Below are 27515 nucleotides of genomic sequence, written 5' to 3' on the forward strand. Positions count from 1 at the left end.
ATGAAGTGGGGCTGGGTGTTTTTGGGGGTCTTCCTCTCCTTGGGGGCCCTGTCCTGGGGGGAGAAGGGCTTGGAAATCCCTGAGTATGATGGAAAAGACCGTGTTCATGTCCTCAACGCCAAGAACTACAAGTCCATCATGAAGAAGTTCGACGTGATGGTGATCTACTTCCACAAAAATGTTGACGGAAACCGCAATGCCATGAAGCAGTTTCAGATAGAAGAGCTGGCGTTGGAGGTGGGTCTCCACCAAAGCATGACACTGGATGAATCTATGGCCAATACAGAGGAAGGGTCACGGTGGGAAGATGGGAAGGAAGGGAAGGGTTTCAGATGGAGAATTTGGCTCCAGTTTGGGATTGCTGGATACAGCCGTGGCTTTTGCACTTAGGGTGAGAAGGATTACAGCTGTTGAGAGATGAGGAGGAAGGCAATCAAAACATGTGCAGATTATTTTCTTGTGGTTTGGCATCCTGGAAAGGTGCTAAGACTGTAGTGACAGAAGGAGGAGGTTGGAAGGAAGTACTGATGAGGAATTTGATTGTAAATTATGTTCTGATTGGGTCAGCTTGTTTTGACCCAATGGACACAAAGAGCACAATCTACCTATTGTTTGATGAATTAAGGGATTTTTAAGGATGATTAATTGGACCAACTGGATCATGGCTAGACAAATAAGTATTTAGCAAGTATTTGTAACACACAGTTGCTACAGGAACAGTGTTTTAAGTTACCATTTTCACCAAATAGCTGAAGTCCCGCAACATGTGAAACAAAACTGTGAGTTACACCTGAGAAGCATTGGCTGTTTTGGTTGTTGTCTGTTAGCAGCAAAATGCTAGCCAGGTTATCCTAGCACATATAACAGTGATAGCTATTTGATGAATGCCAATGAAAAGCCAGAGTACAAAGAGCCTTCCCCTGTCATTTGAAACCTTCTATTTTGGAGCTTAGTGGTTTTCCAGGAAATCTGATTAAAAAAAAGTTGAGCCCAAATCAAATGATTTTGTGTCATTGCATGCAGCTATATCAAACACGCTAACCCATTTAAGTCTGCATTACTTACTGTAAGTGTGACTACTGTGCAAATCCTCAACCCCATGGCATTCAAGCAGCATCTCAATGGAGGTTCAGACCAGGCCAAAGCAATAATGTATTTTGTACAAATACATTTGAAATTGCTCACCAATGCTATGCAAGAGTGCATTTCTAAGATTGGCTTTATGCATTGATTACATTTCTCCTCTATGTCTAGCTGCTCTAACTCCTCAGAGTTTACTTCATCAATATCTTGTTGCTACAGTTGAATTGAGGCCACAGACACCCAATAAACATAGTTTTCCCTTATTCATTAGGTTATTGTTGAAATAGAAATAATACCTTATTAGACTAAATGAGCATGTACACTAATAAATCAGAGACCAAATGGACTGAACAGAGCATTTTCAAATGATCCAGCTCTTCACACATTAATACACCATCATGCTTTGTGACAGATCAGGACAGTCTTTACTATTATTTACTTCCTCTGTGTTGTATTGTTTGCATCACTTACAGCACATTTTAGATGCCAGTTAACCACAAGCAGTAATAAATAGAGCAGGGGCTTGTGACCGGTAGATCTGCAAATTAGATTGGGGAAAATAAATGAGTATTTCCTCCTTCAGCAGCTGTTGCTGAGGTGCCTCTGAGCCACTTACTCATAAATTGCTCCGGCAGTGCTGGTAATTAGTGAACAGTAGAAAAGGGGTAAGCATGTTCTTGGAAGTCGTATTGGATAAATAAATCTTAAGGACTCTTTATCAGCCAGCCCACAGTCAATGCACCTGGGCCCCACTGTCAGCCAATGTATTCACCACAGCAATCCTCTGCCTGCCAGAGCAGCAGTGTCTTCTTACAGAGGCACAGTGTACCTTACACTGGCCTGCATACTGTAAGTCACCTCTGTAAATAGCCCGAGACAGTGCTGCATGCCTAGCAAGAAGCTAAAAGCCCTCCTGGGATGGACAGAGAGTTTAGGGCCATATCTCACCTCAACTGCTGCTTCCACTGCTCTGTCAGCTCTCTCAGGCTGCATCTGCAACGCACACACAGTACTGTTGTATTACTACACACCAGGCTGAAGTCCTAAACCATCATTTACACACACGTCATTGGATCTGATCAATTTCCTATCACTGTTGCCAAGTCGTGCTTCTTGGCTTGAGAAAGTGATGCTTGCAGGTCCCTGCTGGACTGCTACAGTGTTACATACTTCCTGCCAATTATGACCATTCAGCCAATCAAGAAAGAGGACTCGAGATGCTTAGAGGGGAGTCTTAAAATAGCTGGTCATTACCACCTATGTATCAGGAAGTATGAATTATTAAAAGCAGAGCTCGGGGAATAAAATCCCCATTGCCTTTGTTTGAAGCTCAGACTGAGTGTATGAGAAAGGCTGTGTCACTTTGTATAGGTCTTATGCACAATTTTGTTGCTTTTTATCACATAAACTATATTGTCAGTGACAATTATTTAGCTGTACCTTAATTGAGTAGAACTGACTCTTTTTTCCAGGTTGTGTGACAAAACTAAACACATATATCGCATGAGATGCTGAGATTGACAATTTGAAGATATTTTACCTGCAACTTCTTCCCTCGGTTTTTCACGGACACTGTCAGACACACCAGAAAATAAATGACACTTCCTTCCTCTTTAATTACCAGCACGTGAATAGAAACAGGATGAGCTAAATTTAGCAAATTAGGCTACAAAATATAGCTGTAGGCACTGCCACAAGTAGATCTGAGAGTGATGAAGAATTTGTTCTATTTTTTTTGTGCAATTTAAATTCAATATATAAATATTATATGTTGGTGTTATAGTGCCACAGGATCATCACTTGTTTAATATCTTGCGGATATATTTCTTGCAAAAATAATTTCTGAACCATGACACCAACTGTTCCAGATTTAGGAGTACTGGTCCCTTTTGTGGCACACTTGCATGCATGAAATCATCTGTCAAATAACAAATTGTTGCTATCAAATGAGCTTGTAACTGCAGCCAATAAAGGATTTTATGGTCCAGTTTTGGCAGCAAACCTGTTGGATTTGCAAAACGTTGTAAGACTAGTTATAAGCTTATTAAGATATGATGATAGCAGTAACATGCAATGTTATGTTATGGCATGAAGTTTGGTAGTGTCTTCACTGTGCAGTGTAGCTGCGGCAGTGTATGCTGACATGTGGCGTCCAAAATGAAAACAATGGTTGGTGATACAGTGATCACAGTCAGCATTTTTCCCTCAAAGATGTGGTGTGATGGAAGGAGTTACCCTGTCAGATCTAAAATATGTCTAACATGTCACCTTTGACCACAACTGGAGTCGTCCAAAATAAGATCCAGTGTAGATCTTCGTAGGTCTGAGTTCATCCTTGACCCCCCCAGTGGTTTGACAAATTGGTTTATTCTTGCAAAGTTGGAAGTGAAATATTGTCACAAACCCTGTGTTTATAATGTAAATGAGGCACTGCTTTGCATGCTGGCCAAAAGAAACTTGGTTTATATGTAGAACTACAATATTTTGTCTTTCAGTGAGTATTAGTTTGTATAAAAAACAGGTGAAGACAGTTGGACAGAGAACATTTAAGTGTCTATAAAGTTAGATTTGTTGGAACACTCCAAAAGGTTTGGGAGGTGGCTGCTGCAGCAAACAGTGTTGGCATGAGCACATCGACCGACAGAGTAATGGTGAGAGGTGTCAGGTTATAATAGCCGTGCTGTGCGCCTGAACGAATAGGATTGGATGTTAGTAGTCAGCTGATAGACACACAGCTGGTGAAGGAGCCAGTGATTGTGACACATGAATGAATCAACCAGTGATGATTCTCTACACTAACACATGTCAAAAGAGGCAACCACTGAAAATGGTTTACAACTGTACCATCAACTATACTACACTCCTTTTACTAGTCAGGTTTCTGAGTTACATAATCTCAATAGACATCTTGTGATTGTTTTTTTGGCCTTACCATCTGTAGTTTAATTTAATGTTAGATCACATCTCCCTCCAGGACAACTCTGTCTTTGAATATAGAAGCTTAGAGTAGTAAGAAGTAAGTAAGAAGCACACGTTGAATGACGAATAGAACTTTCTTCATGTTTTGAATGTTCAAGATATGAAAGGTCTTGTACCTAATATTTTTCAGTTCTCATAACATTTGTTGATATGAAAGTGATAATTGGATGGAGGCTTTTAGGGATGGCTTAGCAACAGGATCTAACATAGTTGTCACATGCAATTATTCAATCCCACTTGATGTCTGTGAGAGTAATCACAGGCACCTAATGTTGAATCAGTGCTAAGTGACAACAGCAAGCTGTTAAATAAACTGGAAGAAAATTCAGGATGCACGAAATAGATCTGACAGTTCTGATGATTCGGTTAAAGCCCACCTCACCTGCCTCACAATACAGAATATCTCTCATTATTACAACTCAGTCTAAATATTAAGAAGGAGAAATCATCCAAAGATACGATTAGAGACCAGTGGGCAGGATGTAATATTAACAACCACTCAACTGGAGCTAAAAAGGGCCAAATATGACAAATGTAGGTCCCCATCTAATTTTAAGAATGTTATTAGTGGTTAATCCCTTTCTGGCTTGTCTGTATATTCTCTCCCTCTCTTTTTCAAGTTTAACCTTTGGCATACTGCAAATGTCCATACTCATCAATCTCTGCATTTCACACAGCTCAGATTGCGGTGGTCTTTTTTTTGCCACTCTTTTTTAACCAACACACCACCCTCTTTCCCCGCTCCCCCCTATACAAACACATTGTTGCTATGGCAGCCAATGTACCATTCAGCCAGGAAACTGTATGGATGGAAAGCAGTAACCACACTTTATTCATCCTTTCCTTGATGCCGTCTTCCTTTCTCTGCAACTCCCATAGACACACTGTCGTCTTTACTTTTTTGTTGATCAGAGAAATGCATGTTAATTGATGTGATTATGATGTAAAGTCAGATTTTAGCTAAATTGTTAGCTCTAAAATGCAGTCCCTATAGGCAAGGTGATGATTATGAAATTGTCAAGATGATTTCTGTTTTAAATAGAAAAAGACAATTACCACCACTACATGGTTTCATCTCTATGTCAACGCCATTGTAGCCTAATTTGGCAGTTTGGAGATACCTGCTGTGTGATATGACAGCTGTGAGTGTGAATTTAGTGGAGAACGTGGCTGAAAAGCTTAAAACATACATGATTCATAGCAGTGTACTGTGGGTTAGTGTTGGGCTGTTGGTTGGTCCACTGCTTTGGTGCAGAGCGATTGGATTGGATGCACGACAAACATTACTGTAAATAACTAAAAAAACTATAATATTTGTTTACAAAATCATAATTCACAATAATAATTAGTCAAATAATTTGGTTTATGACCAAACTAATCAGCCTAAGCTGCATGCTAATGTGCTAAACATGGCGAACATGGTGACCAATATACCTAGCATTGTCTTTGAGCACGTTAGCATGCTGATGTTAGCATTTTCTCAAAATACCACTCACTGCTTCAGCCTGTTGAGCTGCTAACGCGGCTGTATGTAGATGTTAATACGTGTTCAAACAGAACACAAAGCTTTACGTCACATCTTCACGTCTCTGAGTGAAGTTCTGTCTGAACACAGTTATTAGTCTTATTAAGGGTCCATTGTGAAGAATTTAGTGACATCTAGTGGAACAGACTTGGCAGACATGGAATATAATTTTCACAAGTATGTTTTAATTAATGTATAATCCCTTGAAATTAAGAATTGCTGTGTTTTTGAGTCCTTTAAGATAAAATAACTGAGAAAGGTGATAAAGTTGCACACTCATAATGTTTCTCACGGCGTCTAATGTGTCTCGTAATGAAGATTCTTCATAGTTTGAAGGAGCCTTCTGCTTTGTCTCATCTAATCTCCTTCCATCTATTGAGAGATCTGGGAAAAGGTCAGACTGTTGCTGTGGTAACCGTTATCCAAACCGACTGCTCGAGCCTTCCTCCTTTCACCGGCATTATACATTTAGTGCTTCCTATATTTTTAATAGCAGGGGACAGTATTGATGGGGAGAGAAAAAGGAGCAGGACTTTTTACTGAACGTGGTCTCTGAATGCTTTGACCACTGTTTAATGTTCTTCTAGCATAAATAAAATCAAAGCATTGAACTTTAATGTAGTTTAATATTATGTCAAGAATTGTAAACCAGCATGCAAATGAAAATATCTTTCTTTTTCTTAAAAATTGAAAGATTCTTAGTTTTAGGTTAGGATTAAAGTAACTAAACTTTTCTCCAATGGGTGGTGGGTTATCGGCTCATGTTAGCAGCTGCAGCAACTGTTAGGCTTTCCTTAGGCTTGATTCTGCTACTGGAAACTGAGAACAAAATAACCCAGCTTTGCAATTCACAGTGGACACAGTGTGATATTGAGGTTACAGTGTCAAGTGTGATTCTGCTAAATTTAGGTCAGTATGAACTCCCCTTTTTTCCAAGCGTGTCTGGTCCATGCAGAGACCTGTGAACCTGACTGGCAGCCAGATAACATATATTATTGACACTGATACTAAGCGACAGACATCGGCACCCCACATCCAGAATGTATAAGTAGGGTTGGCTCGCATTACGTCAAGTTATCTCATACCGGAGTAGTCCCAATGGCCCTTTTACCTCATGAACCAAAGATTAGCTTCAAGCTTCTTCATTTCTTCTGGGATATCCTTTGAGTTTGTCCAATATCTTAAAGAGCTCCTCATGCTCCTCAGCTGAGCACCTAAGCATCAAGAGAGGGATTACTGGTGTTAAATTGCTGATACTCAAGTGATGGTCTCGGGGGATAGTATCTAAACCTCTCTGTTCGGCAGTGAGAGGCTCGATTTGCCTCCTGTATGATGGTTTTTAGCTCATTTGACAACATCTGAGCCATTTTCACAGATGCCTCAGAACAAATTCACAACTAAATGATGTAATAAAAAGTTAGATTCTCCATTACAAGACACGTTTTTCTGTTCTTCATACAAGTATCACATTAATGACATTTCCCTCCGTTAAGTGATACCGTTGTCCAGCTGCCTTCCTCGCACCTTCCTCGCACGACTACATCTCTATCCCCCAGTTAACAGCGTAAAAGAGGATCTAAATTAAGAACCAATTTGTCAGATGTGATGTCATTAAATGTGACAGGAGTTATGTTTAGATAGTGTGTCCTTGGTGATATTCTCTGATGACACCCCATCAATGTTGATGGGTATAGAGATGTTTGTTTACCGGCCAGACAGGCTTTCCGGGTCATTCAGTTTCTTCCAAATCAAAGCCACCTGTTGTTTGTAGAGGATTAATAATAGGAGCTTTTGCCTTTTTATTTCAATGGTCTTAGCTGTTGTCGAAACTGTATATTTTGCTACCTGATGCGCTGTCACTATATCCATCACCGAAAGTGTATTAAATGCTTTATTAGATCACGCTAAACTATCCCAAATATAGTTTTCTACGTTTACCTCCCTTCCCTTTCTGCCTCTCTAAATATACATTGTCACAGGCATGACTGTGCATTTGTGTAATGTATATGGCCTGAGGATATACATTACAGTATGATACTTGGATATTGTGTTTTTTGCCTATTCAGGAGAGGTGTTTTGTGCAGAGTGAATATGACGAGGTGCAGTTCTCAGACGGATTTATTGTGCCAAAACTCTACCAGGCGTGGACTCATCTCTTTACCCTTTCTGAGACACATGGACTCAGATGTTTTGTAAGATTTTGTTAACAATTATTTGAGAGTATAATGATAGTGGAATCAAGAAGAATAGGGTTGTGAACTGTCATGTAACCTCCACAGAGCACATGTCCACATCTGCAATCTAGTATGTTGAAAACACTTAACGGCTTTATCGCCACTTCTCCATCAAGCAGCTGTCAGCTGCACTGAATGTGAAGTGTTGTTGCAATAGAAGAGTGCACAATGTTACTGTAAATAACTCTATTTTACCAAATGAAAGGCTGCTCTTCACTGTACACCCCTCTAGCTTATACTGCGAGTTAATGACCTTTTATTATTAAGTTTTCAAAAAGTATTCACCCTCTATCGGGAATACTTACAGACATACTAACATAGACTCAAGGTTGTATTTGCTGCCAATGTTGACAAAATACTGACTTGAAGTGCATTGCATTTTTATTCTTTTTTAAAAATAGACAAATGGTTATTGGTTACTGGTTACTTTCTGCTGCTTAAGCCAGGTCTGTGAATGTCTACCCTCCTTTTAACTACATTTATTTGTGTTATTTAAAAAAAAAAAGTTTAGCCCTAAAAGCTTTTGAACGCTAGATCCAATTAGGTAGAACTTTTATTTTATAACCCTAGGGAAATTGGGCCATTGCAGGAGGGGATAACAGGATACACAGTTTAACATTTAAACATAGATTGTCAAGTAAGAAGAATTCTCAAGAAAATATAAAGTATAAATGTTAAGATGCAACATTTAAACCTGCAAAACGTGATGCAAAAATGTAAGATGTTAAAACTGCAGTACAGGCTGAAGAAATTACTAGAATATATAAAGCAATGGAATAAATAGAAACATAATGAAGTGTGAGCTATGTGTAACCTTAATTTCCCTAAAGAGTGTTTCTGCTACAACAGATTGTCCATATTTTGGCTATATTAGCTAAGGTGGGGGTTTAATTACCTTGCAAGGCAGGTGGTCTGTGTCTAAACCACTGCTAGTTCACACCAATCAGCATTGTGAATTCGAGCTGCCTCACAACATAAGATGGTGATAGACGGTGATTGACAGATGGTTCATCCAATCACCTGCCGAGTATTTTTTTGAAAGCGCCTGCCCTCCAAACTGTTTCCATGGATTCTACTTCTCAGATGGTTCTGTATAACAAACCATCAGGTTAGAGTTAGAGTTGCATGTATTGATACACGTTGCAGCTCAGTGAGGGACCTGTCAGCAGCTTCCAACAACCGGCCAAAATAGCTTGGTGGTGGTGCGGGGCAAAGAGCCTGCATGCTGTTTCTGTCATGCTAAATTTAACCCCTTGTCTCCACCCCTTCCAACTCAATCCTGAGTGACTTGTATTTATGTTAAAACCCACAAGAGATGACGGTAACAGTTCCAATTCGACCAAGAACGAACTGCAAACAGGATTTCATATTGCCTTTGAGAATAAAGGCAGAATTCTGTTCATTCACTCTTTTTTTTGGGAGGAGCCCAAAAAGATTCTCCAAAAAATCCATAAAGCCCTGTTAAAGCTCCAGTGTAAGTCATGTAGCTCTGCCTCTGATCCATTAATCCACCCTGTTTCCACTTCTTGACTGTAGAAGTTAATTCTTGATGTGTTTCATGAATGTGTCCCTCCCTCTAAAGTGGGTAAGATGTTGTTACTGGCATTATGCAAATACATAAATCCAAATGGAAAATTAGCACATGTAAAACCTTTTATTATGAAAATCGCTGCTGTTTGAATAATTTATTTAAGTTGGTGAAAGTGTCAAAATGGAAACAGAAAGGATAATTACATGAAATTATTGTGAATCACATGAACATCGTTACTTACGCTCAGCTTGTTACAGTATGTGTACTTACCTGATGTACATAATTATTTATGAATAACCCTCAGCTTGCATCTTACCTCAGCATGACATCCATATATATCTACTGTATATACGCTTTTTGTCCACATCTGAATGTTCTTTGCTGATTTCCCCCTTCTCCATTATATGTGTCGGGGAATGTACCACATCAGTTATTCATGAGAGAAAAATGTCAAAGAAATGCAGGGGATCAAGGTGCATCATGAAACATTTATACATGGAGGGTTTTTTTTTTATTTTTTATGTTGAAACCCTGACTTACATGTTCATTCCACAAAGTGCTGGACCTGAAGACAGTGCTGAGAATAGAGCGTACTTTAGTAGTAAGTACCATGCGAGAGTGAACACATCAGCTTCTCGGTACATTATTTCATCTTGTTATTTATAGTAACGTACAGTAGTGATGCCGTTTTCGTCCCATTTCCTGCAAAGATAATATCTATCTATCTATCTATCTATCTATCTATCTATCTATCTATCTATCTATCTATCTATCTATCTATCTATCTATCTATCTATCTATCTATCTATCTATCTATCTATCTATCTATCTATCTATCTATCTATCTATCTATCTATCTATCTATCTATCTATCTATATCTTACAGTTGGGGACGGACAGCTTGAGAACTTAATTATTTTTATTGTCTGTTGGCCGATGACACTGTTCAATATTTCAAACGCAGACACGATTTAAAATGCTAAACATTAAAAGCCTTTAAATCTTCTCCTGCAGTGAAAAAAACTGAATTGATTGATAATTTAAAATGTTGGACAAAAGGTGTCTCTGACTGCACTGAAGTCACACTTGTGTAAGTTGCATACTTGAAAACGATTGGCTTTAAACTGGTTGTGATGTCACAAATCATACCCGTAGGTACACCCATCAAACTCAGATTTTGGGTGAGCACAGAGAAACTTCCTACTTTTATCAGATGAATGCGGAAAAACAGCCTTGTAGTGTCAAACTTTGCCCATACATCAGTCAGCACAGTAAAGCTCAAACACCCAACTGAAGCAAAACATTCAGATGACTTTGAGGTTGGAAAGTCGCCCATCGACTCTAAAGTACGACATCTGAGAGTCTGCCGTATTAAACACCTGCAGGCTTTTATGTAACTCATCAAAACAAGCTTGACAAATGCAGGAGGGATTCTTAGTTTATTAGCTGAAATTGTTATGTGACATGTTTGTAATATGACGTGTTGTTGTTGGAGTGAGTCATTGACAGATGGTCCTGGAGACTTATGCCCTTACAATTTGTTGTAGTGAATCAGCTTGTGAGATTTCCAAAAGCTTTGCGTTTGTTTCATCATATCTCCCATTACAGCATGTTAAAAAAATTGAAATTAGTCAACTTTAAGTTATCAGAAGATGATATTTCTTTTAGATTTATCTCCTCTAAAAAACACATTAGCTTGGAAGATTTTATTTCTGTGCAAAATCCAGGATCAGATACTTCCAAACTGTACAGTTACACTAGCTGTTGGCAAGTCAGTGTGTGGTTTTTTTTAATACACTGTTGTATCTGAATCTTTCATGACCACCCCGGCGCAGTGTTATGTAATAGCCTGATGTAGAACGTCCTGATGTGTTACAGCAGCCATTACTAATTTACTATCTGGCTGGGGGGAAAAGCAAGCTGAACTTCTAATTTTGCACAGATCCCAGGACACCGGCTTATATAGGAAGATGGGATATCTTGCTGCTTTGAAACCTGTTAGTGTTCCTCCATTTTACAGACTCAGCTTTTTTTCTTTTTGGAAGGGGGGGGGTACCAGACCAGATGTGAGATAGTTTGAGAAATATGAAAATGTGATTGTGCTGCATTTTTTTCTGTTGAGTAATAGTTTGTGCATGAGCTATGAGTCAACATCTTAAAACACCATAACAGCATTTTTGCATGTTGTAGCTGATTTTCAGTTTAACCAGTTTTTTATTGATTGTGTCTCTTGAGTTCTCACAGAGAGACTTTCATGGAAATGTGACGCACACACACAGAAACGTGTGACGCATGGACTGCTCAGCTGTTCGCTTAAGAATCACACACACACACACGGCCTACTTAGGAACAACCGAACAAAGAGGTCCAATCTCAGTCAGAGGCTCAGGTGTAGACCGATGAAAGACAAGGGAACAAGTTAGATAGTGTGCTATCTCTCCTCTATTAAGGTTTATACAGAAAGGAAAATACAAACACAATCAGACCTACTGCTGGCACTGATGCACACATTAAAATCATTTCAAAGACTGCAGCAACTAACACACTGAAGTTAACTGAATAACCCCCAGTGTTTCTCGTTCACATAAAGGCATTAGATTTGAAGTTCTTGGTGGTGATTTGGAAACATACTGGAATTTGTTTTTAATGATAAGAGTTGTCTGACTTGCATCCACTTCTGTTGGCAATCAGCTCAAAGTCCAAAAGTGACATCCTCTTGTCAGTCATGTGTAGAGTTTAGTGTCACAACAGAGATGAGTGCAGCGACCCAACAGAATGATGTCTACGAAGTGATTATCTGCTGATTACTGTTAAAACTGTGATGAGCTTGTAACCTGCCCAGGGTGAAGTGCACCGTGCTTTCCAAACATGCTAAACCCCGGCAGGAGTCAGTGATAGCAGGTATAGAAAATACATAGGCGATGGATGAATGTGTGGATGGATGGGTGGCTGAATGGCAAGTATATTTCTGAGATTACAGTGCTACTTTGTCATTTATCTTTCATTTGTGGGTAGTTTAAAAAAAACAAAAAAAACTGATGTGGCTTTCAAAGCTGTCTGAATTGTGATATCGCACATTGTTGAGCAGATATCTAATTATTTGGGAGGAGAAGGAACACATCTTGAAATTGCTTTATGTGCAGCTTTTGTTCTGAGAAAAGAGATCATGGGTCATTTAGTGACTTTTGAAAGCCAGAAATCTCAACACCTGCGTGTAGGAGTCAGTGAATCATCATTACTCAACAACCCAGTAAAATGTTCCCAAAATGTAAAATTGTACTGTGGAGCCGTGCACATCTTTACACTGTCCACTAACAACATATGTGAACAAATAACCAAACTGGTGGCCATTGTTGGGGAATAACAAAATTACAAAATAAGTGTGTAATTAAATTACAGTACCAATTAAATCCATGCCAGACTTTTGACTTTTTCATATACCTTTATTATATATTCCAAAATCTACTTGAACTACTGAATACATTTTCAAATGAAAGATAAATCTTGTTTTATAAGAAATGATCTCCTTATAAATCATCAGTCAGTATCCATGAAAAACACTTGAACTCAGATTTTGGTGCTTAATGGGAACACTTACCCGAACAGAAAATTAGAAAAGTAATCAAAAAGTAATCAAATGTAATAAGTTACATTACTTTGATTAAGTCATTGAAATACTTTTACTACTATTACATTTCCAAAGCAACCTTACCAACCCTGCTGGTGGCAAATAGCTGTGTATTAAGCTTTAATTAAAAGCCATTGTAAAGGTTATGAAAGATGACTATGGCTAACAGGGGTGAGTGTTTGATTTTCAGTGAAGTGTGACTCAGTTTAGCCTCCATCCTATCCAGTAAAGAGAGGACTAATCAGACACTGGTAGGTTTACAGTTGGAGTCTAATATCCTTATTAAAAATGTATGCACTCTTAACACCTTCCAGACCAATGTGTCCACTCTGTAGCAACAACACCTGTCACTCAAATTTGCTTAAATCAAAGTAACAAAAATAAAGGCTGCTGACCTGCATGGAGGAGTGTAGAGTAAGCATGTGGGCAGCTGTATTACAAGAAATGTGACCCCTTGCTGCACTGCGAACCCCTCTCCTAGCACATCATTCGTTGCCACAGCCAAGTGCACCGGGCACCCAGAGCACGTTTTTGACAACTCACCGTGGCTCTCTGCCCTCGTCTTGTGTCACCTGACAAGCTGACGGTGGCTGGGCATTTGGGGGGACGGAGCCAAGCAATTACCCCGCTGACCTCTCTTCTCCTCTCCTCTCCTCTCCTCTTGCTTACACTTGGACTGCTGGATAGGTCGGGTGATGGCGAGGGAGGAGATGAGGAGTGTCAGGAGACGACGAGAAAGAGAAATGAACCAGAACAGGTTTAAAATGTTGATCGGAGGAGGTGATGGATGTGCGTAAGTGTTAGCTTGCGTGTCGGGTGTCGTCATCCAATTCATCAGCAGCCCTGCCTGCTCTTTCTCTCCTCCCCTTTCCACACCCATTTCTAGGCTATATGTAACAGATCTCAGCCTTCTTTTCGGCTCCTCAACATGCTTTCTTACAAGCCCTTATATAGCCTTGGGACTCCCTGGTTTGCTTCTCACCCAACAACTTCACCTCTCTTAAAAATACCCCAGAGTTACTAATATGGCCATGCCCAGTGGTAACAGAGAGGGGGATATAGGGTGAGCTTTGGGGAATCATTTTGGACTTGGTGTTAAAGATCTATGAGGGAGAAGTTGCTTAGTTCTGTTTTCTCAATCAGAAAAAGCTTTGACTTGCAGATTTCCAGTGGCTGAATCTAACAAAACACTTTTCTATTGTTCAATGTCACAAAATCTGAATTAAATCCTCTTTGATTCAATGTTTTAAGACAATAAAACATGACAAATTCCAATATTGGTGAATATGTTTTAAAGGCACTGCATATAACTATATAAAGTATGTACAATTAGTGTAACAGAGAGGAGAATTTTTTTCTTTTAATACTTTAAGTAAATTGATACAACTAATACTTTACTAATACATTTACTAAAGCAATATTAGTATTTTTATGTGGTGGTATTACTACTTTTACTTAAGTATACGATCTCAATACTTCTTCCACTACTGCAGATTTTGTAGTGATGGTAAACAGTTAAGTTTATTATTTTACTCAGTGCATAAATTAAATGTTTTAAATGATATCTCTGCTTCCAGGCAGTGATTGAAAAAAAAGAAAACTCAAAATGATTCATTCATTGTTTGGTTTTTTGTGTTAAGCCCCATTCACATTCATCCAGGATTACCTCACGATTTCATGTGTTATAGAAATTGAACTCCAGTACTGTGTTACTGAATTTAGATGCAATGTTAATTAAATATAAAATTTCAGACTTTGTATTATCTCTGTTCAAACACAAAGAAGAGCGGAGGATGGGAATACATGTAGAAAAATAAATATCTAATATCTTATCTAATAACCTTTTTTTTTTTTTTTTAAAGACCCAAGATTATTGAGATGCAATAATCATCTAAAATTTCATCAGATGACCTTTGTGCTTGTCAAAGATGGTGGACCTTTTAATTTCCAGGTTAATGATTTGGCAGATTAACATGAGATTCAGAGGACGACCTGTTATTACAAATTAAATGTGGTCACGGGACATCCTGTGTATGAATGGGGCTTTAATTAATCAGTCAAGTATAATCTAAATGTTTTAGTTTGCTCCTATTCTATCCTGTAATGGCCAGTCTGATTTGTGTCAACCTGGAGGCTGTGATTAATGTGCTATGCCCTCTATGTTACCTCTTCTTGTAGTTACTCACAGGTGAAGCAGAAGCGTTCGTTCAGGTATGTTAAGGGTCTGCTTGTTGCTTCTGTAAAGCTAGGCTGCAAAAACCTCAGATTTCGTCTGCTGCTGCAGTACCTGCTGATTGTTCTCTTCTTCTCTTTTACTGCAATTTAGTTTAAAAAAAGAAAAAGGAATCTACTTGAAGTAACAACAGACTACTGGAGCCTGGACTGCTTTCAGAGTCCAGCAGCAGCAGCTTGGGCTGTGCCAGTTTTACTTTAGTTCTTGACTGCACGTTTTGTGCCGTAGCTGATTTTACTTCACGTGTGAAAGAGAACACTAAGGGTTAATTGTTTGAAAAAGGCTTCCATCTAATCTATTAATCAATCATTAGCATGTCTATCCATGTATCCATCCTTCCACCCAATCATCCATGCAGTCATCAAACATAATAAAGGGTTGCTTCACTCAAAACACAAAAAAACAACATCCTGACTTGTTATAGTGGCACCTTGGTTTTTGATTTTAGTGCCAAGGTTTCAGGGTATCAGTCTCTGCAACGTCTGCCATCACCCAATGCAATGAAAGTGATCGAGAGTGCTCAAAGCATTGACAGATTACATTTAAAAAAAAAAACCCAACAACCTCAAAACAAATGAAGAACCACTTTAATTGGAACCGCTCCAAACTCGTTAAATATTCCCAATGAAAACAGTCAACAGCAAGGTCGGTGGGATAAATCTATGCAGCACAATTGAAATTCCATTCGCTTCTGCTGTATATGAGTGCAACCAGAGGTCAAAAGAAACCGATACTTTAAAGGCATACTATGCAGGATTTGTCACTTGCTGTAAACACAGCATTCAAAATTGACCCCATCTTCCTGGCTAAAAGAGAGAGAGAGAGAGAGAGAGCGAGAGAGAGAGAGAGAGAATGAAGAGAGCGAGTGGCAGTTGCAAGAACAAAGCAGTGACTCAGATAAATGATTATTTCTGATTGTTTCACAGCGGATACGTTCTTAAGCATAAATAAATGTGCTAACGCCTTCGCAAAACCCTGCAGGAGGGTGTCACATTCATTACAGACTATACAACTATGCTGAGGTGCATGCTTCATTCTGTGCACTATGGCCTCTCTGCTCTGCGTGTGTGTTTGTGTGTGGAGCTCAGCCCTAGCCTCGATCAAGCAGACACAGACAGCAGAGGAGCAGCACACAGCAGCACTGTCCATACAGCAGAGAGGAGATGGACAAACAGGGGAAGCACAGCAGCGATGTAACCTGGCCGATATGTTTGATGCTCAGAAACGTCCCAAACACAGAGGGCACAGTCTCTGCAGATAAATACATCACCACACACGTCTTATCGGGTCATAAGTGATGACAGAGTGGGATTATTTTAATATGAGTCTACGTTTTTGTTTTGTTTTTTGAAAATCCTACATAGTATACCTTTAAAGGATAGGTTAATTCAAACACATGTCAATGTTCACTGGGGCACGTGACTGCTTTTTTAGGACAGACAAATGTGAGCATATCCTTAAAAAAGTCAATTTTAAGATGATGTTTGTCTTTTCTCAGCACAGTAATAAGACATAAGAAGCTATACTTTGTGTTTGTTTACTCTTTAATAATGTACATATCATTTTTTGTATTTGGCTAATTTGATACAGTTATACCCAAATAAGAACCATACACCTAAATTTTGTCTAATTATAAACTGCATACTGTATAATGCCATATTAGACAAAAATATACTATACCTAAACACTATTATAGCAAAGTATACTCTAATTAGAAACCATAGGAGATCCTAATACACTATTTTTACAATATCATAGGCTAATTACAAATCAAATACAATGCCATATCAAATCCCAAATATCCTCACAAACATTGTTCAGGTGGCCAAAAACGGTTCAGTTTGGACACCAAAAACAGCAACATGCACATGAATCACAAATCATGGAAGTTAATTTGCTTTTTTGTGAAGTTGTGCATATATTTGGAACACCGACTTGCATGTGTAATGGTCCGTTTCTCCTAATTAATCAGGTCTGGTGCAATTTTGGTATAAAAACTGTTGTGAACAGACATGTGTCGTCCTCAAAAGTTCAACAAAGGTTCACCTGGACCTGATGTCAAAAACACCTCAAATACTTCTCAAAGGTTCACTGTGCAATACATCTATGGGAACTTTGTTTTGTGTTTTTTTGTACAAAAACTCATGGTTTCTAATTAGAGTATAATTTGGTATAATAGTGTTTATGTTTTGGGTCTAACATTGCATTATATGCAATGTCCAATTACAGCATAATTTAGGTGTATGGTGTCTAATTTGGGTATAACTGTGTTTGTTTACTGTATAATAAAGAAAATATTTCTATAATAATACCATTGTTGTCTAATTTGATACAAAGTACACCTTGTTATGTCCTATTAGTGTACCGTAAAATAAACCTTTTTTTTGGTAATTTGGGTGAACTGATCGTTAAAATAAACCTCACCCTGATTGGAACTCTTCCCATTAGCTGTTACATGGCAATTATCTCGATTCGGTTGATTTAGGCAGACAGACCGATGTTCCTAACCAGATTAGAGAGAAACTTGCCCCGGGTCCAATCATGAGGTAATGTGTCTGGACTCTGAAGGCCAAAACAATGGATGGCATTAAACATTGTCTGTGAAGAGCAACATAGCACATACGTACATGTATAAACTATTTGTGCTTGTGCTTTGGGGCATTTAGCAGCTAATGAGTGTTATCCATTTTTGCAATGCTGCTTTGCAAGCTGTTACGAAACACTTTTACTCATTCTGCACTGAGAGTAACCTTGAAGAATGAGGCAATAATGCTTTCAGACTCTCCAAGTGCTAAATTGGCTGATACATGGAGTACACATAAAATGGTATCATGGGTATTTGTATACAACTTTGAGAGGTACAATTTATCATTGTGTGTATCAACAGAAACAGATAAGAACACAAATGTATGTTTAACTCTGTATATTTACAGGGTGTGTAAATATGTCCGCAGCTTTACTTTCACAAATTGTGAGCTTCTCTCCTTTCCGCCGCACCTGTTGCAGCGTCTCTTCCCTTCAACATAGTTGGCTCAAGTTCTGCCCCTCTTGTTCTTCTGGAAAGCCTGCTGTCCATGCCCCTCTCACCCGGGCTATGAGGCCTGTCAATTGTTGGTTTCGGTTTCGCTCAGATTTAGAAAGTGCAAGACAGCAATCCAAAGCTTTTGCTTTTAAGGCCTTGAAATTGAGATGGAATGCCACGGGTTTACTCATGTAAATTAAACTGGAAGTATGTTTTTATTGGAGCTCGGAGATTAGGAAATGTCTGCTATATAATGATCAGTCAGAGATAGAATCAGCTCTCATATGAAACTAAATACAACTTTCTCTCCATCTTTCCATCTTGCCCCCCGCCTCCTCTCTCTGTCCAGCTTGCAGCTCAAGTTCTGGCTGATTTTGACGATGAGGACATTGGATTTGGCCTGGTGGACGAAAAGAAGGACATTGCTGTTGCCAAGAAGCTGGGTAAGCTTGAAACCTTGCTGGGGAGAACAATAGCCACATTGTCAATGATAACAGCAGAACAAAAGATCATCTTTTGCTGAGTGTAATTGGTCTCTCCTCTCATGTTTTCCACTAAATTTAGCTGATTAAATGCTACAAATCTCATAAGTCATTCAACAAAGTATGCAGGTTTTACAATTATTCTTTATTCCATTTTTATCTGATTTTTTTTTTTTTTTATAAGAACAGGGTTTATGGTACAATCTTGATTGCAATTGGTAAAAAAAGAAATGTGTTTTGCATTTTGCACCTGATGAGTTTTGATCAGGTTTGTATTTCATTTAGCCATTTAGTCATCAAAGATACAAAATAAAAGAAAAAAAGAAAAGGGCTTCAATCAGTTCATTTAGAGTAGCATTTGGGGCTTGCTTTAGAAAGGCTTTTTGATTGACTTAAACCTACCATAGCTACTAATAATACATAACTGACCGAACAAAAGATGCACAGAATTGAAATCCAATAATCAAGTGTTATTGATGAGTTATAATAAATGACAAAAAAGTGTAGTGCAGCATAGGGTCAGTGTCTGAGGCTGAGTACAGAGAACACATCAAACTATACTGCCCTCAAGTGTTGAACAAATATATCACAGCTGCTGTAAACTGTAAGTGTGGAGAAAAAACTAAAACCTACAAGTCAAGTGAACAAACAAAATAACAACAAATTGATGTATTTATGCTTATATGCTTGTACTCCAGTTCTTTTTTTTAATAAAACACTTAACCCTTCTCCAGTGTTCGTTGCTCCCCCCTTATTTAAGTGTTTAGAGTCAAATTTGAACGGTCTGTTTTAACTGCTCTTATATTAACATAAAAACCTTAAATTTCTTTTAACACTTTTTAGGTTTGAAACAATGTCTCAGAATAAAATGGTCAACATGAGTAACTCTCATTCACAAAGTTATCGTTTAGTTAAAAAATATGGTTCAGAGCAGACAGAAAATCGCCTATTCAGTCGCCTAGTCATTGTGTTCACAGAGTAAAATGAGAACAAGGCACAAATAAAGCTTCATTAGGGGGTCTGTGAGAAGATATGATACGAAGGTACAGTTCATGTGGAGGGATAGACATAAGCATGAGAAAGAGATGCAGACAAATGAAAAGTAGTTATTTTAGGCAAACACCAGAAATAGAAAGCCCTGTGACTCTATAAGTATCTTTGCAAGAATTCACTCTTATTAATGTGTAATTCTGGTAACTTTTATATGATATTATTATCAACAAAATTCGGTGTCTTTTGTACATGATACTATAGCAGACCTGTAGACACACACACACGGTTGCGGTGCCATACAACACCTTAAAGAAAATGCCATTGTTACTTTGTGGACACCAGTGGTAGCTAATATTGGCAACGGGTTAAATGAGCTGGTAAATGTATGTAAGGTATGTAGATTGTATGCAACATTGCAAGATAGTGCAGCAAGCATGCAGCAGTTATAGTGATTTTAGACATATTAACAGCTAAAATTGATAATAATTGGCAACTGTGCTTTCAAATCAGTTCTCTACCATAGCAATTTGGCAAACAGTATGTATAAAAATGGTACAAAGGTGGCATGACAACAGCTAAACATTAAGTAGCTTGTTGGTTGAAACGCTTTTCTCTCACCAGGTCTGGACGAGGTAGAGAGCATCTACATCTTTGCCGACGATGAGATCATTGAGTACGATGGAGAGCTGGCATCCGACACTCTGGTTGAGTTTCTCTATGATGTAAGTAATGTATAGTCAAAGGCAAGGGGGGTGGGGGTGTACTTAGACTATGGTACAGTTACATTTATAATGGTAGTATTCGTACACAAGATAGCTGTATTGAGCACACGTGTTTTAATTAAAACAGCCTCAAAATACAAATTATGTGAAATGATGTCACCTTGATTAAACATCACAATCATTACGATAAACCTATCAAATAATTGTTATGTGTTTGTCTCCTGTCTTTTGTCAGGTGATTGAAGACCCTGTGGAGATCATTGACAACGAGCGTGAGCTCAAAGGTTTCCACAACATTGATGAGGTCATCAAGCTGGTCGGCTATTTCAAGAGCGAGAAATCTGCTCGTACGTTGACCCCAGAGCTTCAATCTGACAGATCAATCACTCTTAAAATCTACTTGTTACACTAAGAAATTGCTATTAGTGGCTGAAACATGCAGGTTTTTTCTTTTCTTTCCTTCTTCTGCTTATGTTTACCAGACTACATTGAGTATGATGATGCTGCTGAGGAGTTCCACCCCTTCGTCAAGTTCTATGCCACATTTGACCCTAAGGTTTAAATTGCTTGTTCAGTATTTGCGTGGATTTGCATGCACAAAATGTTCTTGATTTGGTTGAAAGATGAATATCAGAAGAGGGCAAAGTAATTTGATGGGCTTGTAAAGACGTTAATTCGTAATGTTACAACAGCTACAACAGAACTGAATATATTGAGGTTATATTTTGCAGAATGATTTACTAATCAATATTAGATATCTTAATCATGTCTTATTAATAGATCACGTAGTGTATAATGTATGTCTGTGTGTGCTAAAAGTGCAATTAATCTCACAAAATGTTCCAAAAATGAGTGTTGTGCATAGTGGTTAGGGTGGACACTGTCTTATTCATCAATTGGAGAAAAAGGCTAACAAACAAAGGTTTTATTTCTCCTCATATTATTTCAGATCGGCAAGAAGCTTAAGCTGAAGATGAATGAAGTTGACTTCTACGAGCCATTCATGGAGGAATCCGTCACCATCCCAGGAAAGCCCTACACTGAGGCTGAGCTTGTCGAATACATTGAACAGCATGACAGGTGAGACTCTTTGAGACACCATACTAAAATAACACCGGCTGAAACACATCCATGGTGACCTATACGTTTTTAGGCAATATAATTAACATCATCAAATGTTAACAATCACCTATAGTTTTTTCATTGAGGTATGATGACGTTCATTGAGTACAACTACTTGACAATCAAAATGGCACCATCACATCTTCAAACAAGACTCTCTTTCTTTCTCTCAGTTTGATTTTCAATTCTTTAATGTTTCAGGCCAACTCTGAGGAAACTTGAGCCCCACAGCATGTATGAAATCTGGGTAAGACGTCTGACATTTCTCTGGAGTTAAAATTATTGAACAGTTTTTATTTTTACCCAATAAAACTTAAATTTCTTGCAGTCAATTTATAGTGAAAACATAGGGCACCCTGGTTTTATCCCTTTTTTGTGCTCACAGGAGGATGACATTGATGGAGAGCATATTGTTGCCTTTGCTGAAGAAGATGACCCAGGTTAATACTGATAATTTACAAAGTGCTATTTACCTGTCCGACAACTGTACCTGACTTTTGAACTTTTTTTCCTAGACGGTTTTGAGTTTCTGGAAATCCTGAAGGAGGTGGCACGTGAAAACACAGATAACCCTAACCTCAGCATCATCTGGATCGATCCTGACGATTTCCCCCTGGTACAAATACTTCCCATTAAACCATAAATAAGCTACTGGGCAATTATTAGAAATAATTTACTTTTGATTTATTTTCCTCCACTTTTGAAGTATTTTTTCCATGATTGTAATGGCACACTTATTGCTAACCTGACCAATCTGCATCTTACTTTCAGCTGGTTCCATACTGGGAGAAGACCTTCCGCATTGACCTGTCTTCTCCTCAGATTGGTGTGGTTGATGTTGAGGATGTAAGTAACCTGTCTGATCCCTAGCATTGCTGGCAAAATGTTAAAATTAGGAACTGGTGCACTTAACTTTCAATTATCTTTAGTAAAAGATCATTAAAACACTTTAAAAATACCAGGTTCTCCAAACAAAACTTGAAGAGGCTGTTATTGTTTTATAGTTTTCTTATTATCAACAAATCCCATTAAAATACTGAAATAAACAGTTTACCAGCCTGTCAGTGGCTCTCAGTCCTAAGCTAATTTGCTCCTATAAATCTTTAAAAATTGGTAAAAAATGTATAGTTGATTTTTTTGAAAAATGCTCAGTAATTTCTTACATCAGCTGGGCACTGCAGTTTTTAGGAAAAGTTACTCAATCAGGAGTTAATAGTACGTTTATTGGGGCCTATTTAATTTTAGGATTAGTACACATTTGGTTATCTAAGCAGAACACTGTATGTGGGCTTGAGCCAAAACACAAAACAGTGACTGTGTTATGCATAATGACGGAATATGTCACCCAGTGAAACCATGTGGCTTGTTTGTGTGTATTTAATAGTGATCTCTATGGCACAGAGGACTTTATCGGGATTTGGCCACACAGACAATACTTGTTAGAAGAACCAACTGAATGCTAGTTTTGGCCTTTAAATAACATTTTATGACAATAAAAAAGTCCAAAATCACACAGTATAATTGAGGTCTTCAGATATTTCATAGTATGCATCCATCCATCCATTTTTGCCATTTGTGGAAATAATTTTGCCTTCACACTAAATATTTCGGTGTCTTTCACTGGCAGGCTGACAGCGTGTGGCTGGAGATGGACGACCAAGATGACATGCCAACAGCTGACGAGCTGGAGCAGTGGGTTGAGGACGTTCTGTCCGGAAAGATTGATCCAGATAATGATGACGAAGAGGAAGATGATGATGATGACGATGATGATGATGATGATGATGATGACGACGACGATGATGATGACGACGATGATGATGACGATGATGACGATGACGATGATGACGATGACGATGATGACGATGATGATGACGACGATGATGACGACGATGATGAATAAATGTTTACTACCATTCGGTTCACTATGCTTAAGCCAATAATGGCAAAACCCAAAAGTAGTACCAGATTTAGTAAACACGGTGGTTCCTGCGTCGGTTCCTGCTTCCTGTATGGTTTCCTGTGAGGGACAAATATAATGACCCTATGGGGAGGTTTTAATGTCAATCAGGGAAGGAGAATTATATGAAGCAGAGGATTTTCATCTCTGAAGACGAACAGGATTGCAGTTTAAAATGATAATGTGTTATATGTCCTTTGTTACTGAATTCAAATCTGCTCATCTTTCACCTCTGAAGTTTACAATGAATGTAGCTAAGAGGCTAATAGACGCTAACTCACGGGACATTTTGTACTTAATGTCAAAGACCATGGTTCATACACCATACTTTTTCATACTCTCCAATTTACTGTAATCCAACAATGAAATGTTTTCTACTGGAGAGGAGAAAAAACACGTAATATTTTTAAAGAGAATAAGCCTAAACTCACTGGACAGTCTTACGATCTTGGAAAATCTTGGAAAACTATTCAGAGACTGGATAGTAAAAAAATTACAAAATGATTTGTTTCTACTCTCATATTAAAAATGAAAGACAAAAATATTTTAAAACCAATTCTGTTTGTTGTTTCATTGCTATATGAAATGGATCACTTGTATGTGTGTGTGTATGTGTCTGTGTTCACAGTGTAAGAGTAATTCGCGGGTGGAATACAGGCAATACAAGGGCCTTTATTTAAGCATACATGTATAAGAATATGTATTACTCATGTTTTAAACAATTCAATATATAAATGAAATAATATTTGTAGCTAAAATTGCAAATATAAGAGGGCAAACCAATGCAGTTTCTTTACTCACAGTACTCAACAGGGCTTTCATGAATAGCACCAGCTGAAGATATAATACATTGTCACACGTTGTATTTAAATTAACCTTAAAGGACTTGGGTCTTCTCAACATCTGTGGCAGATGTAGTAATCTCAGGACCACGCAGCTGCACATTTTCAGACGACATAGTCCTGCCCTGTTTTTTTTTTTACTGTCTTTATAATATTGTTGTGATTAATTGGCACAGTTAACTTTCTACTGTATGACAAGTGAGTATTCATAAAGTAATGGCGCTTTTCCACTACACGGTTCCAGCACGACTCGACTCGACTCGGCTCGATTCGACTCGTTTTTTTTGCGGGATAGGGGATATTATCTGGTACGTGGTACTTTTTTAGTACCTGCTCTGGTGAGGTTCCAAGCTAGCTGAGCCGGTATTAAATGTGACGTCAACAGACTGCCGGCCACTGATTGGTCAGAAGAGTTGTCGCTGGAAGAGTCATGAGTCGTCCCACACAAGAATCAAACCCGGCATTTTTAAATACAGTTCAATTTTCTTGCTTTGTGTGTAACAAAAAGCCTCATACAGCAGCAAGTACACCGCTGCCTCAATGTCCTCCATTGTTTATGTGTTTGTGTCGCGTATAAAACGAAGTCACGGCAGTTTCGCGGAGCAGTGCTATGACGACCCCGCCCACGTTGAGTAGGTACTATAGTAATAGAAAAGGTCTGTCCTGGAACCGTGTCGAGTCGAGCCGAGTAGTGCTAGAACTGTATAGTGGAAAAGTGCCATGACATTTAAAAAAGATGTTTCCAGTACATCCAAAAAACTAGAGTTTGACATCAGAAACATTGGCTGTAGCACTGGACCTGTAAAAGTGAATGTGTTCCATGCAAACTATCAAATAACTTGAAATACAATGAAGCAGGCAATATTTCAGTTACATTTCTTCATGCGTCCTTACCAATCTCATCTTATCAATATCACAATAATGAAGAAGAAATGTTGTTGTCCAACCTGTATCCTATTAGAACTTTGGCTGATGATTGGCTGAACTCATGCAGTAGTACGTCATATATGAGTTGTGATGGGGCCTCAGAATAACATCATTTTTTCTTTATCTCTTAATCTATTTACATTGCCAGTATTTTTCATAAGCTGAGTACTGCAGGGGCAGGTGGGTTTTAACCACAACTACTTCCAAGATAATTAATTCAGAGTAAAAGAAACAGACATTTCATGATCAAAAATCAATAAAGATTATATGATAAAATGGTCTCATGCACTGAATTACAAATATGTTATAGTGCATACCTCTGCCTCTTCCCTTAAGCCTTTAGATGTTGTTTATCATTCTACTCTTAGGTTTGTTACTGCTGATGTTTATAGCTCTCATCATTGCATCTTGTATGATTTAGTCGGATGGTCCTCTCTGTCTGAGGGATGTGATAAACATACATATTTGTTTATCTGCAAGGTCCTTATTGGGAAACTGCTCCTCTTGGCAACATCATACTCAGTCTGATGACTAACTTATACTGAGAGTCACTCAACTTTGAGTTTGTAATGAGCTTGGAACCACTTGTAATTCTTGACAAAGCACTCTAAAAAATTAATACTTTGGTAACCCTTCATCAATTTAAATCTATAACCACATAGCTTTTTAAGTTTTTACCTGTTTTAATTGATTTGGGTTTAAAAAAAAAAAATCTTGTATCTTTTATTATTTTAGATCTTTTTAGTAATGTTAAATTGTACTCAAAGTCATTGTAAATGAATGCCAGCTCTGATTGTGTAACTATATTTGGCTGAACCCAGATACAGACAAGAGGGACAAAAACAGTCTTTAGTCTGGAAAGGTTGGCAGCGTTGGTGGCAAGCTGACAGGAAAGGATCCTTGAACAGAAATGTTTAGATGATGTAACTTGAGTTCAGAGCTACAGCTTTTAAAAAAACATTTACTGTGACCTTAACCCTGTAGTGTTTCCAGTTACCATGATGAAAGTGCATTTTTTAAACCTTAACAAAGTGATCATTTTAACCAAGACTATGATTTTAATCCTAACCAAGTGGTTTTTGTGCCTAAACCTTGACCAGGCCATAACCGTGGTGCTGTCACACTGTAAAAGATCATTATTTTCTAACAGTGGTGTGACACAGTTTTGGAAAGCGCAGACAAATGATCTCCTGCTGTGTTAGAAAATGTTCCTATGAATCATTCTGGAGTGCATGGTGATCATAGAGGACATGTTGGGTTGCAATCTGTTATCTCGGTGTAATTATAGAAATAGAGAAAACATTGTTGGCCTGCTGGGAGCCATTGTGCTATGATTAACCACTGAGTTAGAATAAGTGTTGTGGAATCTAGTTTAAAATGGACATTATTGATGTAATGAAAGAAAAAACAGAAATGAACTTTCTCCTCTGCCAGTGACTCACTGTGAAAATAACCAAGGTACATGTTTGATGTGAGAAGAAAAAGTCAACAAAAAGCACAAGTTAATCATTGATAAACCATCCTTAAAAAAGACTGAGAGTGATCACATGTGAATCAGATCTGTGGACAGTCAGTGAATCAATCAAGAAGATGATTGTTTCCATTTGTCTGCTGGTGTTTTTCGGCTGCGGCCTCAATTTTGCCCAGCCTGGAGATGAGTCGTATGTTTCTAAGACAGAGTTTGATGCACTGAAAGAAAAACTGGAAAATTTGGAAACTAAGCTGAGAGACACTGAAATCAGGCAGATCAACAGTGACAGCCAGATTGCTGAACTGAAGAATCAAGGTAAACTGATTATTGTTATTATTATTATTATTATTATTATTATTATTATTATTATTATTATTATTATTATTATTATTATTATTATTATTATTATTATTATTATTATTATTATTATTAATAATAATAACCATTTTATAAGAGTGAATAAATGTATTGTGAGGTGTGAGAAGTTATACCTCAAATTTATATGTTCTGCTTTATGCACACAGCAAGCGAAAAGGCGATATTCAGTGCAGCACTGGGAGGAACAGGCATCATTGGACCTTACAGCACAGACACACCTTTAATCTACAAAGCAGTTAAAACAAATATTGGCAATGCTTACAGTTCATCTACAGGTATCAACACACATCAAAATTACATATGCGCTCATAACAAGATTTCCCAAGATGACACAGAAACATACTTTAACACCACTGGTGATAAATCTGTACAATTAGAAATTT

At 38.1% G+C, this 27515-nt stretch overlaps 2 protein-coding genes and 1 long non-coding RNA gene across 24 annotated transcripts in view; 2 read left to right on the plus strand and 1 right to left on the minus strand.

The window, feature by feature from the left end:
• casq1b (calsequestrin 1b) lies at positions 1-24070 on the plus strand. Its single transcript, XM_062444649.1, has 11 exons — positions 1-237; positions 18585-18678; positions 20332-20432; positions 20668-20779; positions 20915-20988; positions 21382-21512; positions 21756-21801; positions 21940-21994; positions 22070-22170; positions 22326-22400; positions 23182-24070. Exons 1-11 carry the CDS (start codon positions 1-3, stop codon positions 23455-23457), a joined length of 1302 nt encoding a protein of 433 aa, XP_062300633.1. The 3' UTR covers positions 23458-24070.
• Positions 18846-27515, minus strand: part of LOC134005679 (uncharacterized) — an 11337-nt gene continuing 2667 nt past the window's right edge. Inside the window, exon 2 of the long non-coding RNA XR_009927880.1 lies at positions 18846-20425. This is a non-coding gene — a long non-coding RNA (uncharacterized LOC134005679). The remainder of the gene's footprint in view (positions 20426-27515) is intronic.
• The window catches only part of LOC134005661 (complement C1q-like protein 3), a 26389-nt gene continuing 25672 nt past the window's right edge, over positions 26799-27515 (plus strand). For 4 of the 22 annotated variants that reach the window (XM_062444623.1, XM_062444613.1, XM_062444622.1 and 1 more), the window contains exon 1: positions 26799-27083. In XM_062444623.1, the coding sequence (XP_062300607.1) occupies positions 26874-27083 (210 nt within the window). In that variant the 5' untranslated portion in view covers positions 26799-26873. Of the gene's footprint in view, positions 27084-27278; positions 27408-27515 lie in introns of all 22 variants that reach the window. The other 18 variants (XM_062444629.1, XM_062444620.1, XM_062444612.1 and 15 more) reach the window with 7 other exon arrangements.

This window comes from Scomber scombrus, chromosome 23 (assembly GCF_963691925.1).
Source record: "Scomber scombrus chromosome 23, fScoSco1.1, whole genome shotgun sequence".
In the NCBI taxonomy this organism is placed as follows: domain Eukaryota; kingdom Metazoa; phylum Chordata; class Actinopteri; order Scombriformes; family Scombridae; genus Scomber; species Scomber scombrus.